Here is a 14,458-nt window from a genome sequence, read left to right as displayed (position 1 = left end):
CCTGTCAACGCATTGGTCAGTCGCAGCCTTCCCAAAAATGTGGGTTATACACAAATTATTGGCTCTTGATTATGTGGGATATGTTTAAATATTGGCGCATTACTTTTCATATGAAAATGAGTCCATAGCACAAAGTTTGAATTAAAAAAAAGTATAAAATTTGGAACACAGTAGCCTGTTGATACCTGATGAAAGCTCTGCTGTAGTTACTTTGCAAAGTATGTACTTGTAGATTCTAACATTTATCTTTAGGATTATTTTATTCATTTAAACAAGTCTTACCTCTATCATTACTGTGTATTCAACTGGTCAACAGTCACTTAAGTAAGCTGTCATCCGTCATTGGCAATGAGCCGTCATCTGTCTGTGGCTCTGTCCATGCAATAAGTCTTCTGAGGATTGTGGGTCAGAATGGCCAGAAAATCTTACTGGCTTACATACAGCAAAATAAAAACCAGATGCAGTAGGATATCCTGGTATTTTTAACATACTGCATTGGACATACTATGTATTGGGACATACTACACATTTTTCTGGCATACTAAATTGTATGGTAGTATGGAGAACTGGAATGCACCACTAATGTTGGACTGTGAGGGAAGATCCTGCACAGCTGCAAGTGAAACTGAAGCTTTAAACCCTTTAACTCGTTTTAACATTTTAAGTGGTTGATATAAGTGTTGTTAAGTGTTTTTCTATGCTGTAATTCAAACATCTGACAATATGAACACATCAAAACATCAAAAGTCACAGACTGAGTCAAAAGCGAACATGTGGATTTGGTTCTTGTTTTATAGCTTTTATTTTGAAGGCCGGACATGTTCCATGATCTAATTTCTTCTTAAAGACGTTCCCATCAGCCTCATTTGTAATTTGTTTTTATTGCTAATTACATCAACATGTTAGCATTGTTATTGTGAGCATGTTAGCATTTAGCTCAAAGCATGCTGTACAGCCTCACAGTACAGCCTTACAAAGCTGCTGGCATGGCTGCCGACTCTTGGGCTTGATCCTGTATAACTGCAGTGTTCCTCCTAATGTAAGAAATGCACCGAGGCTGTGGCGCATGCAGGGGAATTTAAGGAAATGAAGCTGAAAGATAATAGATGTCATTCAGTTTTCCAGTTATTGTTGGTAATTTTAAAGCCGTACTTCCTTGCAGGCTCAATGTCTCTGTTTCCCTCTTCTCCTTTTCTCTCTGGAGGAGTTTGAAGGGATCTATGGTGGTTTTTAATAGTCTCTGTGTAATCCTCAGTTTGAGTAGTTCTTTCCTCTTGGTTTCTGTCCTCAGTAGCCCTGAACCTCCTCTCACCCATGACCTCATACTGGTGGAAAGCTAACCAGTGGCAGCCTATGAGTTTTACTTTCTCAAGCAACTAGCGTCTCAGTTTGTTTGTATGTGTGTGTGTGTCCTGTCTCCACAGGCCTGTGGTCCTCAGTATGGCTACATGTGTGGGCAGCAGCAGTACATCTCGGGAGTTTGTGCGAATGTCAGCGATTCCTTCCAGATCCTCAACTCAGTGGCACCGGCCGTGCAAGGTACGCAGCCTGTCAGAATAAGACACAGCACATCTACATCAGGACGTGACGGCATCTGCACAAATTGCCTGTCGGGCATAAGAGATTACAATCTACTCTTCTCAGCAGTACCACCCAAGACCCTGACATTAAACTCACCCTCCCTCAGTGAAGAGGGAGATTAGAGCATTCTTCTTAATGTAAACTTGTCTGCGACCCCCATTCCTCTCTGGCCTGGCCCAGCCCAGCCCTTCTGCGGCGTTGTATGCCCAAGTTAGGAGACAGTTTACAGGGCCTGCACTCTGTTTCCCAGGAAGGAAACAGTGTAGAAAGAAACGCAGAGTAAACAGTCTACGGTCATTTCTCTTTGCTCTTTCTTTGATTCTCTCACTTTCTCTTTCAAAGAAACATGCAGACTGATCATATAGAGCAGAACTCATATAGAGTATTAACATGTCCCAGGTTTTAAACTGATTTGATAAATGCTGAATTAATGTTAAAGCTGACAGATTATGATAGATTGTGCAGCCTTTAGAGAGTGTTTTGCTTTCTTGACCTGCATGAGACAACCCAACTGAATTCTTCAGGTCTCTGCATGGAATTTGAAGTTATAACGAACAGTGAAATGAGCCTCTTTTAGGCCATTTACTTCATGCATACACATACATACATTTACAACTTCTGTGATGTAAAAAACTTGATACCTTGTGTTCCTAACTTTGCATTATTAAACTCTTCATCAGTTGTATAACATGTTAAATAGTGAGCTTTAGAGGCTGAACTTCTCCTGTAGAATACCCTAAAATTAAACAGTAATTCAATAAAAAAGATTAGAGTTTTGTTTTTACTTTAGATGTCCTATTCTTTTAATAATCCCTTCAGGTTAATCTGCGACCCCTTGTGAGGGTCCTTACCCCCAGGTTGGGAACCGCTGCTCTACATGATTACATTTTGATTCAGAGCTACTGTTGTAAGTCTGCTGTGGGCACAAGTAAACAGGAAGAGGACTGGATGTGTCGCATAATCTAATTTCTGCCTTTGGAGTGAAATCAGCAATTTAAGTGAGACCAGACATCTATCTTTAGAAGAGCTCAAAGACTAAATGTATAATTTGGGTAGATAAGGCCAACCCCCTGTAAGTTCATGCAGAGAATTCAAAAACCAAATGTGTAATTTGATTAAGTATGACTTCTGGCTTTGTTCCAGAGTGTGGGCAGGAGCTGGACATTGTGATGGTTCTGGATGGATCGAACAGCATCTACCCCTGGTCCAGTATCATCGATTTCCTGCAACGTCTCATTCAGAAAATTATGATCGGACCTAAACTCTCACAGGTCAGCTGCATGAATGAAAAGATTATAATGTTAATTCCTGTTAGGGCTAAATCTTTTTGTTTAAAACATATACAGTAGGTGTACACAGTGTTAAACATCAGGTTGTGGAATAAAACATGGTTGGATAAATGGGTTACATAAGATTAGACTGAAAAAAAGGATGAATGAAGGAATAAGCTGTCTGCTGCCAACTCAGTTTTTCACATTATATTATATTTGATGACTTAAGTGCCCTCCTTTATGGAATTTTCCACATGGTGCCAACAGTATGAAAAACTGTAAGATGTCCTTCATAAAGCAGAGTTTATGAACTGAAGCCTTTTTAGTCTTCAGAGTAATTTTAGCCTTTGGCTATTAAGTTATACCTTGAGTGTATTTCTGTCCACTTGTGTTGGATCGCTCCTCGGATGGGTGGTTAGTTTTTATTATGATTACATTGATCTGGCCTGGAACTTGTGGAGTTTTCCAGAGGGAAACACTGGAAAGTCTTCTCACTGTGGAGCCCGGTGGTTGTAAGTCACATCTTCCGTGGCTGCTGAAGTCCTCTGCCTTCTGTATAAAGAACATTGTGTCATATCAACCCCACCAGACCCAACCGCATCCTCAGCAGACTGTCTGGGAGGGGAAGCAGAGAAGAGGAGAGCATAAAGGGAGAGAAAAAGAAAAATGAATTTGATGTAGGATAACGTTTATAAGAATGTGTGTGTGTGTGTGTGTGTGTGTGTGTGTGTGTGTGTGTGTGTATGTGTGTGCGTGCGTGCATGCATGCATGTGTGTGTTTGTTTCCCAGGTGGGGATAGTGTCCTATGGTGAGACTGTGACTCACCGTGTCAACTTGAGCCAGTTCAACAACACTGATGCTCTGCTGGATTTCGTCAAAGAACTTCCTCAGCAGACGGGCTTTAAGACCATGACTTTCCTGGGCATTGATACTGCCAGGTACTCAACATTAACCCCTCCCCTTCATTTGGGCAAGCCTGGTCACAGTTTTTGATTCAGTCATCATGGTCTTGCAAGGTTTAATAGGCATTTCATGTTGGCTGGACAATGGACTCAGATCATTGTCCATTGTCCAGTCAATTTGAAATGGCTATTAAACCCTGCCAAACCCTGTAGACATCAACATGAAGCCTTCTTACTGGTCAAACACTTTGCTCACTGCTGTCATTGGTAGGATTTTTCCTAAACTATCCAGCAGAACTTCCCTGATTGGTCCAGCATTCATCTGGTCAGGCATAGTGGATGTTATGGATTTTTCCAAGCTTAAACCTTGTCGTGAAAGCTGAGCTTAAAGGGGAACCCCATTGGTTTTGTACATCTACATCTGTTTACGGTTGCTGGGTAGTACGACTACATATGTGAAAAATGTTACATAAAGCATTTGTGGCTTTAAAGCAGGCTCTCAGGAACACCGCTCAGCCTTGTTTCCATTTTTTTCCAGTGGCCACTCTGCAGCAAAAAAAATCCCCTGTGACCCAAAAAGCATGTTCCCCATAAACTGTAATTATAAAAGAGAAGCACAGGGAGAGTTTTATCAGGTGCTCCAGAAGTTGTTACTTGTGACTGAATATTGAAAATTATGTACCAATCAGGAAGGAGGCCTTCATGCCGGAGCGTGGCGCACGACGTGGGGTGAAGAAAGTCATGGTGATTGTGACTGACGGAGAGTCACATGACTTCCATAATCTGGACAAGGTCATCAAAGAGTGTGAAGATGATGGCATCGAGAGGTTTGGCATTGCTGTGGGTACAAACTACTGTTTTATAAATATTTAATCAGTTCAGTCAACCAGAAAATCCATTAGATTTGCTGATTCAGTCAAATAACAAGATGGATCAAAAAAGCAGCATTGTTTAAATTTAATCAGGGAAGATGTACTGAACAGTTTAACAATTGTTTGACCATCATCAGAAATGTTGGGTGATTTAAATCATTTAGTCACTCACGCTGTCACTCAGTCATACTTTTTAAGCCCTGACATTATTGAGGTAGTGCTTTTTTATGTATTCCAGGTTTTGGGAGACTACAATCGTCAGAACAAAAGTTCAGAAGAAGTGCAGAAGTTCATCAAGGAGATCGAGTCCATCTCCAGTCAGCCGTTACATGACCACTTCTTCAACGTGTCTGATGAGGTGGCGTTGTTGAGCATTGTGGATGCTTTGGGAAGCAAGATTTTTGCCTTGGAAGGTAAATATAGTCCCTATAGTCACACATGAATGCATGCTCACATGTTCACATTCCTTAGTACTCATACAAGAAATGGTTTGACATTTTGCAAGATACTCCAATTTGCTTTTTGGTCGAGCATTAGATGAGAAGATCGATTCCAACTTAATGTCTGTATAGTAAATATGAAGCTACAGCCAGCAGCTTAACAGAAAGCCTGAAAACCTGAGTAGGTATAGCTGCAGTGGGAGCAGCTACGTGACCTGTCCACTAGTTACATGACTCGCCCACCATCAGTCCATGATCAGCACCCTGATCCTTCATCCAGAGAGGTAAGCTCAGAAGAAAGTGCTAAACTAGTTTTTAGCTAGCTTTGAAGTTTTCAGTTAAAAGAGAAGTGGTTAAGTTGAGGTTTAGGGTAAGGGTTACAGCTTACTTACAAGGTGAATCATGTCTTCACACATGAGCAGCTATACATGTCTGAGAAAACAAGCCCCTGAGGAAGTGCGACAGACTTTGAAGCCAATTTGACTTAGTGGCCAAACTGTGTAACTACAACTTCAGTGTGCATCACATGATGCCATTGGGACCAAGAAGGCTTTTTACCATAGACTTAGATGGTGAAAGAGATGTCTGTAAATCATTGGATAAATGTTTTTGAGCAAAATGACTCATTGTTTCACCATCAGGATTTGATCCATGTGGTTTGTTAACATTTCAAAACCCAGAGGAGCCACATGATTATATCATTTTATTCCATTCAAGTTAGTGGAGGGCTAAACTGGAAGTAGCCAGCTCAGCAGGCGAAAGTTAGTTGCTTGGCTGGCAAAGTCTCTTGTGCCCTTGCTATATGGGTCCAGTGACGCAGATGATCCAGGCTAATTTTACATCCAGGAAATCTGACTTTTTGGCTTCATGCCCCACTGAGCAACTTCCAGAGGAATGAATGGGTCCCTGTCTACAGCGCTGTATCCAGTTCTCTTTATACATACATGCTGGAAACAGGGAAATGGCTAGCCTGGCTCTGAAATCAGTGTATTTAAAAAACATCATATAATTATCAGTGTGATGAATCTGTTGTATGAAAGACTCTAAACAAAACAATACAGCATCCCATTGACAGACTAAAGCAATGGTAGTGTTTCTGTTCTTAGCACTGCTTTGACGAACACATGTAGAGAAAATAATGAGCAACACCTCACTGGATCACACAAAATGATTCTGTACTTAAAAGATTATTCACTTTCTTTTTGAGAAGAATGATGCCACTCTCATGTCTGTATGTGGAGTGTGGAGCTAGCACGACTGATGACTATCTTAGCTTAGCATAAAGACTGGAAACGGGGAAATGGGTAGCCTTATTAAGATTAAGATAAACAAAACAAGAACACCAGGTTCATGTTATTCAAATCGGCATTCTTGCTGTACTACATGGTTGTCTACTGTGAATATTGATTGTATATGATGGCTGTATCTGCTATGCAGCTATGTCACACTATGTGCCCAAAATAAATTTCCTGTTTGGGACAATAAAGTTTATTTTAATCTTAATCTTATGACTGTTGTATACCAAGAAATAGTTGCTGCACAGAACTCACCGTAAAACTACTACATGCTGTTTTTTCACTTCTGTTTTTGTCTGTATTAAATTTAGCTCCATCCGTACTGTAAAGACATGAGAGTGGTATCAATCTTTTTTTTATTATCTAACTCTCTGCAAGAGTGTTCCTGTTCCTTTAAACAGATCACTGTTTATCTACACAAATACCCTTTTGATCTAAGAATTTATCATTAAAGGTCCAGTGTGTAGGGTTTAGCAGCTTCTAGTGGTGAGGTGGCAGGTTAAAATCCCACTGAAACTTTTCCTGTGTGCCAAGCAAGCAGGAGAACTATGGTGGCAGACAGGAAAACACAAATGGCCATATCAAGAGTCAGTGTTTGGTTTGTTTGTTTTGGGCTAACGTAGAACAACATGGTGGACTTCCTGAGAGAGGACCCACACTATATCTAGCTATAAACAGCGTACTCTAAGGTAACGAAAAAAAAAAACATGATTATAAACTAACGAAAACATACAAATATTACAACCCATTTCTGGCAGTATATCCCCTGAAACCTTCACACTGGGCTGTTAAAGTGACACTGAGATACTAACAAGATGTCAATATGTACTGTTTATTTTTATATGATAAGTCTAAAATTAACTTTTCCTTCCTCAGCTACAACCGGCAATTTCACCTCCTCCTTCGAGATGGAGATGTCCCAAGCTGGGTTTAGCGCACATACTTCTAAAGTAAGTCTAAATCTAATTATTTATGTCAGATGAATACACAAATACCATATAAGTAGATGTCAGCGACTTATTGTAGAGTCACTGACCCAGGCTGAATGAGAGACAAGTGTCTATTTTTAGATCACAGTAAAGTTTACATGTCTGTAGGCGTTTAGTTTAAAGGAACTGTTTATTTTATGTGCCTGCGTGCGAGTGTATGCGTTGGCATGGATGTTTGCTCAGCTAATGAACTCATCCAGACGGAGTGCCACAGAGTTATCTCCAAAGCATCTCCAACCCTTTGGTGATTCACCTCGGTCAGTTGAAGTTTCCAGACACAGAAGCTCTCTGTCCTCACATGGCTGCAGACTGAACACTGACAGGGTTTGATCTGATTGCATGAGAGTAGGACAGAGACACGAGGCATGTTCAGCACGAGAGACAGTGAGGAATCTTGAATCAGATGTTTGTTCACTACTGTTAAAACAGCACGCCTCTAGAGTTCATTCATTAGGTATTTCCTATGTCTATTTTAAAACATACTTGCTTCTTACGCATCTCTTCCTGCGACTGGCTCATGTTTATCATCTCCTCAATCGATGCGTGCGCTGCAGCGGCTCATTGAGCTTAGCGAAACTAGACACAACTAAACTGAGTCGCTCCATTGTGTGCTGAACACGTAAGGCTTTGCTTTAAGGGTTAGGAGAGGGAAAGAGCCTCTTGACGCAGTTCATTGTGACTAATGATACATGTTATATCCTGTGTGACCCCTCCCCTTCCTATTAGATAACTCTATTTCCTGTAGACAAAATAAATTGATTTACGTAGATTTTTAATTTTCTGCTTTGTCTTCTATTCTACTTTATTTTATTTCATCCACGTTATTGACTTTTGGCTATATTTTTAAGACGTTGTGCTCACTCTGCAAGTAATGACTGTTTACATTATAGATTGAGCTGTCAATCTTTTCATTCAATTCATACATTAATTGTTTAGTCAATAAAATATAGTATAATGGAAAATAGTGAAAATGCATATCACAAATGGCTTGTTTGCATGTTTAAGACAAGACAAGACAAGTCTTTATTGTGTCCATTATAAGAAAAGTTGTCTCAGGCATTCGAGAGAAACAGGCGACTAACAGCACACAGCGTCTCCAAATACACATGTTATATCTGTGTACATGCACAATTAAACTACAGTTAACATTGAGTGACACACACAAGATTAATTTAGAATATTACGAGGCACCAACTAGCTCATCTGGAAGAGCGGGTACCCCATATTCAAAGGCCATGTCCTTACCTCAGTGGCCGTGGGTTTAATTCCAACCCTGGCCCTTTGTTGCCTGTCATCCTGTCTCTCTCTCCCCCCCTCAGGCTAGAGCCCTCATAACTAAAAATCCCCCCAAAAACAGAGAAAAGTTTTCTGGAATGAATAGCTCAAAAAAATCACAGATTATCCAAATTTTTGTTGAATAATTTTCTGTTGATTGATGAAGTGACTGAACGTTTCAGCACTAGTTGTACTCTTCTGTCTTTTGCATAGTGGTTAATTTAGTATATTCAAAGTACTGCACTTAAGTACAAGTTTGAGGTACTCGTATTCTACTTATACTTTCCATTTAATGCGATTTTATACCAGGGCTCAACAATAAATCATGTTTTTTATTGTCATTGCAGTGTCAATTTGCGGATATATCCTGAATCACTGTATATTGCAGTCGAGGATTTTTTTTAAGCTAGTTGAGAAAGAGTATCGGTAGCAAACTGCACTGCAAAATGTAACTATCATTCTTTTTTATTGGTGCCTTATGTGCTCAGCTCAATGTTCACTTTGTTCAATAAAAGAATGTTGAAAAAGGACTTCCTTTCATCTTTTTATACAAAAAATAGTTTGTTGTATTAAAGCAGGGAAAATCCTGAAGAGTATATCTTTAAGTGAAGGACCACAGCGAAGATGACAGTTAACAGAAATATTCTGATTCTTCTAATCTCATATCCCACTGTTCCTGATATCAACTCTGTTGTCTCCCATAGGAAGGTGTGTTACTGGGAGCAGTGGGAGCATATGACTGGAATGGGACAGTAGTAATGCACACTGCTGGAGGAACAATCATTCCAGGGAAGACCCAGTTCTACAACCCAGAGACTGAGGCTGGGTACGAAGGACTTGCTGGGTACCTTGGTAAGTTGACTCGTAAAGACTTAAAGGCCCTAACAAAATATTTTCTCAGCTTCTTACTGTGAGCGATGGAGTCCTACATGAACTATGGAGGTGTAGTTATAACTGGATACAGGACTCAAAGATATGCACACAGTCACTTGAATGAAAAGCACAATAAAAAAAAAGTTTTCTAGCTGGCAGGTTGTTCTGCCCATTGCACATGTTTTTATTAACATTTAATGTTAAATACAAAAACATACACCTGTTAAAAAGCTGAATGAAACAAAGAGAACACAGCTTTTACACTTGCATGAACAACTCTGTCTGAGCCAAGTGGTTTTGTGTTACACATAGAGACAAATAAGATCTTTCAAGAGATTAGGCGAAATTTTACAGCTGCAGAATAAATATAGAGTTTCCGTTGCATGGAGGAGTAAGATATGTAATTTGTCTAACTCTGACAGCAGATGCCTCCCTCAGTGTGTCACATAAATAATACACACAGGCTTTTCTCTCCGTCCTGCTGCCTTTTATGGCTTGTAGAGCAACCGCAGCATCTTAATATCAAGTTATTTAATCAACATGTCATTAGAAAGAGCACTGGTGGGTCCAGGCTCGCGTACTGTAAACTCAGCTGTTGGCACCGTACCTAATGGTCTGACCGCAGACTGCATAGCCTTTGTGTGCTTCATTGTGAGTGTGTGTGTTTGTTTGTGTGTGCTCCTGCCAGTTTCGAGGAGTGTTTTATAGTTTCCCTTCACACAGTGAGACGTAAACAGCTGGCTGAAGAAGCGTTTAAAAATATCCTTCAAAGAGAGTGTGTTTTTCTCATGACGTCATTAAGTGTTTGGAACATATAGCACATTCCTGGTGATGTCTATGTGTGCATTGGTGTAATACAGTGTGTTCTTGTGTATGCACGTGTCTCTTCAGGCTATGATGTTCAGTCAGCATCCACCCCTGAGGGAGTGCTGTACATCACAGGTGCACCGCGGTACAACCACACAGGCCGGGTTGTCATCTATCGTCTTGACAAAAACAACAGCATTGTCGTCTCACAGATACTGAAAGGAGAACAGGTGAGTCTTTTTCAGTTTGGTGTCAAGTAGTGATGCAAAGGTCGAACCACAACCCATATATTCCGTGGGCTGACCTGTGGGTCAGGCGGTTTGGGTAAACTTGATAGAAAATATCCAGGGTTTTAGGCAGGTGAGTCATTAATTGACAAAGCAGCGGTCTGAGTAAGAAACATTGTGCGATAGTCCCCTTTCCACCTTCTCTTTTCCTATCTCCGTCTCTCTCTCTGTCTCTTTCTGCTTCTCTCAAACACATATAGCAAGCAGCTTTATCATCAACGCTGCTGTGCTCAGGTGTTTTTGTTTTTGATCAGGAAAAGATGCCAAATTTTCAACATATCTAAATTTCTTCGGTCATAGTGCTCGCAAAAATATTTCCCTGTGAGAATATGTAGGCCTGTGTCCAGACAACAAGGAAGTAAGCATCTCTCCATCCACAATGAATCTGTAAAATATTAGTGGTGGGAATCACCAGAGGCCCCATGATACAATATTATCACAATATTTAAGTCACAATAGAATAGAATTGTGATTTTAAAATTATTTGCAATATGCTGTCTGAGTATTGGGATGACATATTGTCATATATTAAGATCTATTATCTTATATCAACTGAAATTATGTCTCTAAAGCAAACATTTTCTCAATTTCTGTTTTTATGTAATAAGAGGTACGCACTAATTATAGATATCAGGGAAGCTAGCTCGCTAAATATTTTTAAAAGAAAGCTAAAAACGATCTGTTCACTTTAGTCTTTAACTAGCTCTGACTCTCCTGATATAGATCTGAGCTTCACGCTGCTGCAACTCTTTTAAAAATCTTACTTGTTTTCATGATCTATAGTTTTACAACTCTCTGATTTTATGAATCAGGTAATCCATGTTTAAAACTGTTTTACATGTCCTTTTATGTTGAATTGTCTTGTCTGTTTTATGTCCATTACGTCTATTTTCATGTGAAGCACTCAGTGCTTATACTGCCCTTATTGTAAAGCACTTTGTGCTGCATTTCTTGTGTAAAAGGTGCTATATGGATAAAGTTTATTATTATTATTATTATTATTATTATTATGATGATGATGATGATGATGTTTTTTTAAGGTAACATTTCTACGTTTTTAATCTGTTCATCTCACTTAAGTTAATTTTATTGGCGCAGAAAAGCAATCTTTTTTATTATTCTATTAGGCTACCAAGAGTCTAATTTTTATTTGTAACATTAATAATTTCTATAATTAAAAAAAAAGATACTTGGCATCTGTGTATCAATATAATATAGAAACGCAAAATATGACAATTTAATGCTGCATCATTAGTCTTCCCCACCACCAACAAACCACTATACCTATCAGCTGTGCACTAGAGATCATACTCAGGACATAACCGCTTAAAAGATGGGTGAGTACTTGCTGTATTCCTACATATTCACTGGAGATGACATATAATACAGCCCAAAGCAAGAGGGTTGTTATTAGTGATGGTCAGTAGCAGAAACTTTCACCTCCAATGCAAGGGTCTGTGGGTTGGGTTCAGGTCATTGATTAATGTATATATTTGCAGGTTGAGCACAGCGGATTGGCTCTTACAAGGGGTGGGGTTGATGCAGGTTTTAACAAACACAGACCCACACATCACAAGTGCACGGTCTGGCCTCTCAGTGTATTTTTGCAGTAAAGACGTCTTTCTTCAATCATTCTGAAAAGCTGAAAGATGATACTTTGTGATTGTGTTCATATTCCAAGCAAACTGGATGTCTGATGTTGAACTTCCTAATAGACTTTAAATTAGATAAGATAAGTCTGCATTGATCCCAGAGGGAGAATTCAAGTAACAGCAGCACAAAGATAGGTTAAACAGGAAGAAAAGCTCAGTGGCTGTGAGGTGCAAAACAACACAGTGGACAAAATGCAGTACGAAAATAGAAATATTGTTGTGTTATTGTGTTTTGTGAAACATTGTTGTGTCTTTTTTAAACATTGTACTGTCTTGGTTTTGTTGTTGTGTTTACTCTATTGTCGTTCTGTTTTCCAAATTATCATTGACTTGTCTGTGAATGTTTTGCAACTTGTCTAATGTTGTTTTGTTTTGCAGATTGGCTCCTACTTCGGCAGCGTGCTGCAGACTGTCGACGTGGATGGAGACTCCAACACAGATCTCCTCTTGGTTGGAGCTCCAATGTACATGGGCACGGATAGAGACGAGCAAGGGCAAGTCTACGTCTACAAGCTCAACCAGGTAAAGAAGATTAATTATAAAGGAAATTTGGTATTTTGTGAGTTTTCGGGTGTCTTTGATTAAAACAGCTTGTGTCAGATTGTGACGGTGCACCCGCTGATTGTTGTCTCTCCTCGTCTCCTTGTTTTGTCTCTGCTGCATCACCAGGACGGCCAGTTTAAGCACGAGTTCACTTTAAAGCCTCTCAATCAGTCCTGCTGTACTGCCCACACAGCCACCTGCACTAATAAAAATGAACCATGTGGTGCCCGGTTTGGTACGGCCATTGCAGCTGTATCAGATCTCAACCTTGACGGGTTTAATGACGTGGCGATTGGTGCGCCTTTTGAGAACGACCACCGAGGGGCCGTCTACATCTATCATGGAGATAAGACGTCGCTGAAGGAGAAGTTTGTACAGGTAAGAACAGTTTCAGTGCCACCCACTGAACCGTTACTAACAATTAAACATCTGTAGATTAAAGAAATATTCTGGTATATTTTGCCCTGACATATTTCCCATAAATGTGGGGGTCATCCTTTGCATTCGCCACCTCCTGCTACTTTCATTGTTTATTCTCCGCAAGACTCAGATGAGCGTTTGAAATAATGCATGTAAAGGTCATGTTTATTTGGAGAGCTGTGTAAGGCTCTACAACAGAGGGGGCAAGTGCAAAGATAGCACGAGCCATAGAGTCACAATAGCTGCGTTTATGGGAAATATGCCAAGCTGAAATAAACCAGAATTTTCCCTTAATGTCCTCTAATTGGTTTTTTGTTTCTCTTTAGCGTATCCCTGCAGGTGGGGACGGTGAAAAGGTGAAATTCTTTGGTCAATCTATACATGGAGCCATGGATCTAAACGGAGATGGAATCATTGATGTTGCCATAGGAGGTCTGGGAGGGGCGTCACTATTCTGGTGAGACACGGCCCATCCTCACATACAAACATTCACTCCTAAAGCTATACATTCCACCTGAATCATTACTAGCAGCAGCACCCGTATCCCGGAGACATCGTCTTACATGTCCGCTTTGCATTGTCTTACTCGGGTTTAGACAGCTGTTCACGTCCCACTGGGCTTGCAAGCTTGAGACCAACAACTTCCTAATAATCTCTCTGTTACTCTCTGTTGGACTTGAACCCACAAAGTTTTGAAACATCAGCCCACATCATGATTTAACTTCCCAGGCAGACCTTCTCCCACAGTTTCTACTGGCAGAGGCTCAGCTAAGCTGTGTGAAAACTCCATCTCCCAAGTGACTTAGAGTTTAAATAGGATTTGGCAGCAGGCGGTTGTTCTTCCTGGACTGTTGGCTGTATCTTAGAGAGCTCAACGGTTGAATAGAGAGTTGAGGCCAAGTTGTGCACTCAAGATGCATCCGTTTCTTGTTCCTCCTTTTGAGAAAGTAGATGCAAGTGCACAGTTCAGCACACACACACGTACTGTGTCAATGACAGCTACAGTTGTGTCTTATAGAAGTTGGCATGTTTCTTTCATTCCACCAGGTCCAGAGATGTCGCAGAGCTCCGTGCCAACATGACTTTTGACCCCGTTAAAATCAACCTGCAGCAGGCTCAGTATCAGTGTGAACACAGCGGACGCAAATCTGTATGTGTGAAAACTGAGGTGTGTTTTGCCTACCGTGTCAAATCTGACCAGCAGGATGTAGATGCGGATGCAGGTGAGCCATTCAGCATCCCATTCATTT

General features: G+C 40.4%; 1 protein-coding gene across 1 annotated transcript in view; it reads left to right on the top strand.

Annotated features, from left to right (window-relative positions):
• Positions 1 to 14,458, top strand: part of itga1 (integrin, alpha 1) — a 59,353-nt gene that overhangs the window by 32,182 nt on the left and 12,713 nt on the right. Inside the window, exons 5-16 of the mRNA XM_049604339.1 lie at positions 1,425 to 1,539; positions 2,725 to 2,852; positions 3,643 to 3,791; positions 4,445 to 4,595; positions 4,866 to 5,040; positions 7,239 to 7,312; positions 9,331 to 9,478; positions 10,391 to 10,536; positions 12,624 to 12,767; positions 12,915 to 13,166; positions 13,535 to 13,665; positions 14,256 to 14,431. Of these exons, the coding sequence (XP_049460296.1) occupies positions 1,425 to 1,539; positions 2,725 to 2,852; positions 3,643 to 3,791; positions 4,445 to 4,595; positions 4,866 to 5,040; positions 7,239 to 7,312; positions 9,331 to 9,478; positions 10,391 to 10,536; positions 12,624 to 12,767; positions 12,915 to 13,166; positions 13,535 to 13,665; positions 14,256 to 14,431 (1,789 nt within the window). The remainder of the gene's footprint in view (positions 1 to 1,424; positions 1,540 to 2,724; positions 2,853 to 3,642; positions 3,792 to 4,444; positions 4,596 to 4,865; positions 5,041 to 7,238; positions 7,313 to 9,330; positions 9,479 to 10,390; positions 10,537 to 12,623; positions 12,768 to 12,914; positions 13,167 to 13,534; positions 13,666 to 14,255; positions 14,432 to 14,458) is intronic.

Source organism: Epinephelus fuscoguttatus, linkage group LG18, assembly GCF_011397635.1.
Source record: "Epinephelus fuscoguttatus linkage group LG18, E.fuscoguttatus.final_Chr_v1".
NCBI lineage: Eukaryota > Metazoa > Chordata > Actinopteri > Perciformes > Serranidae > Epinephelus > Epinephelus fuscoguttatus.
This window is presented reverse-complemented; position numbering and strand designations above follow the sequence as displayed.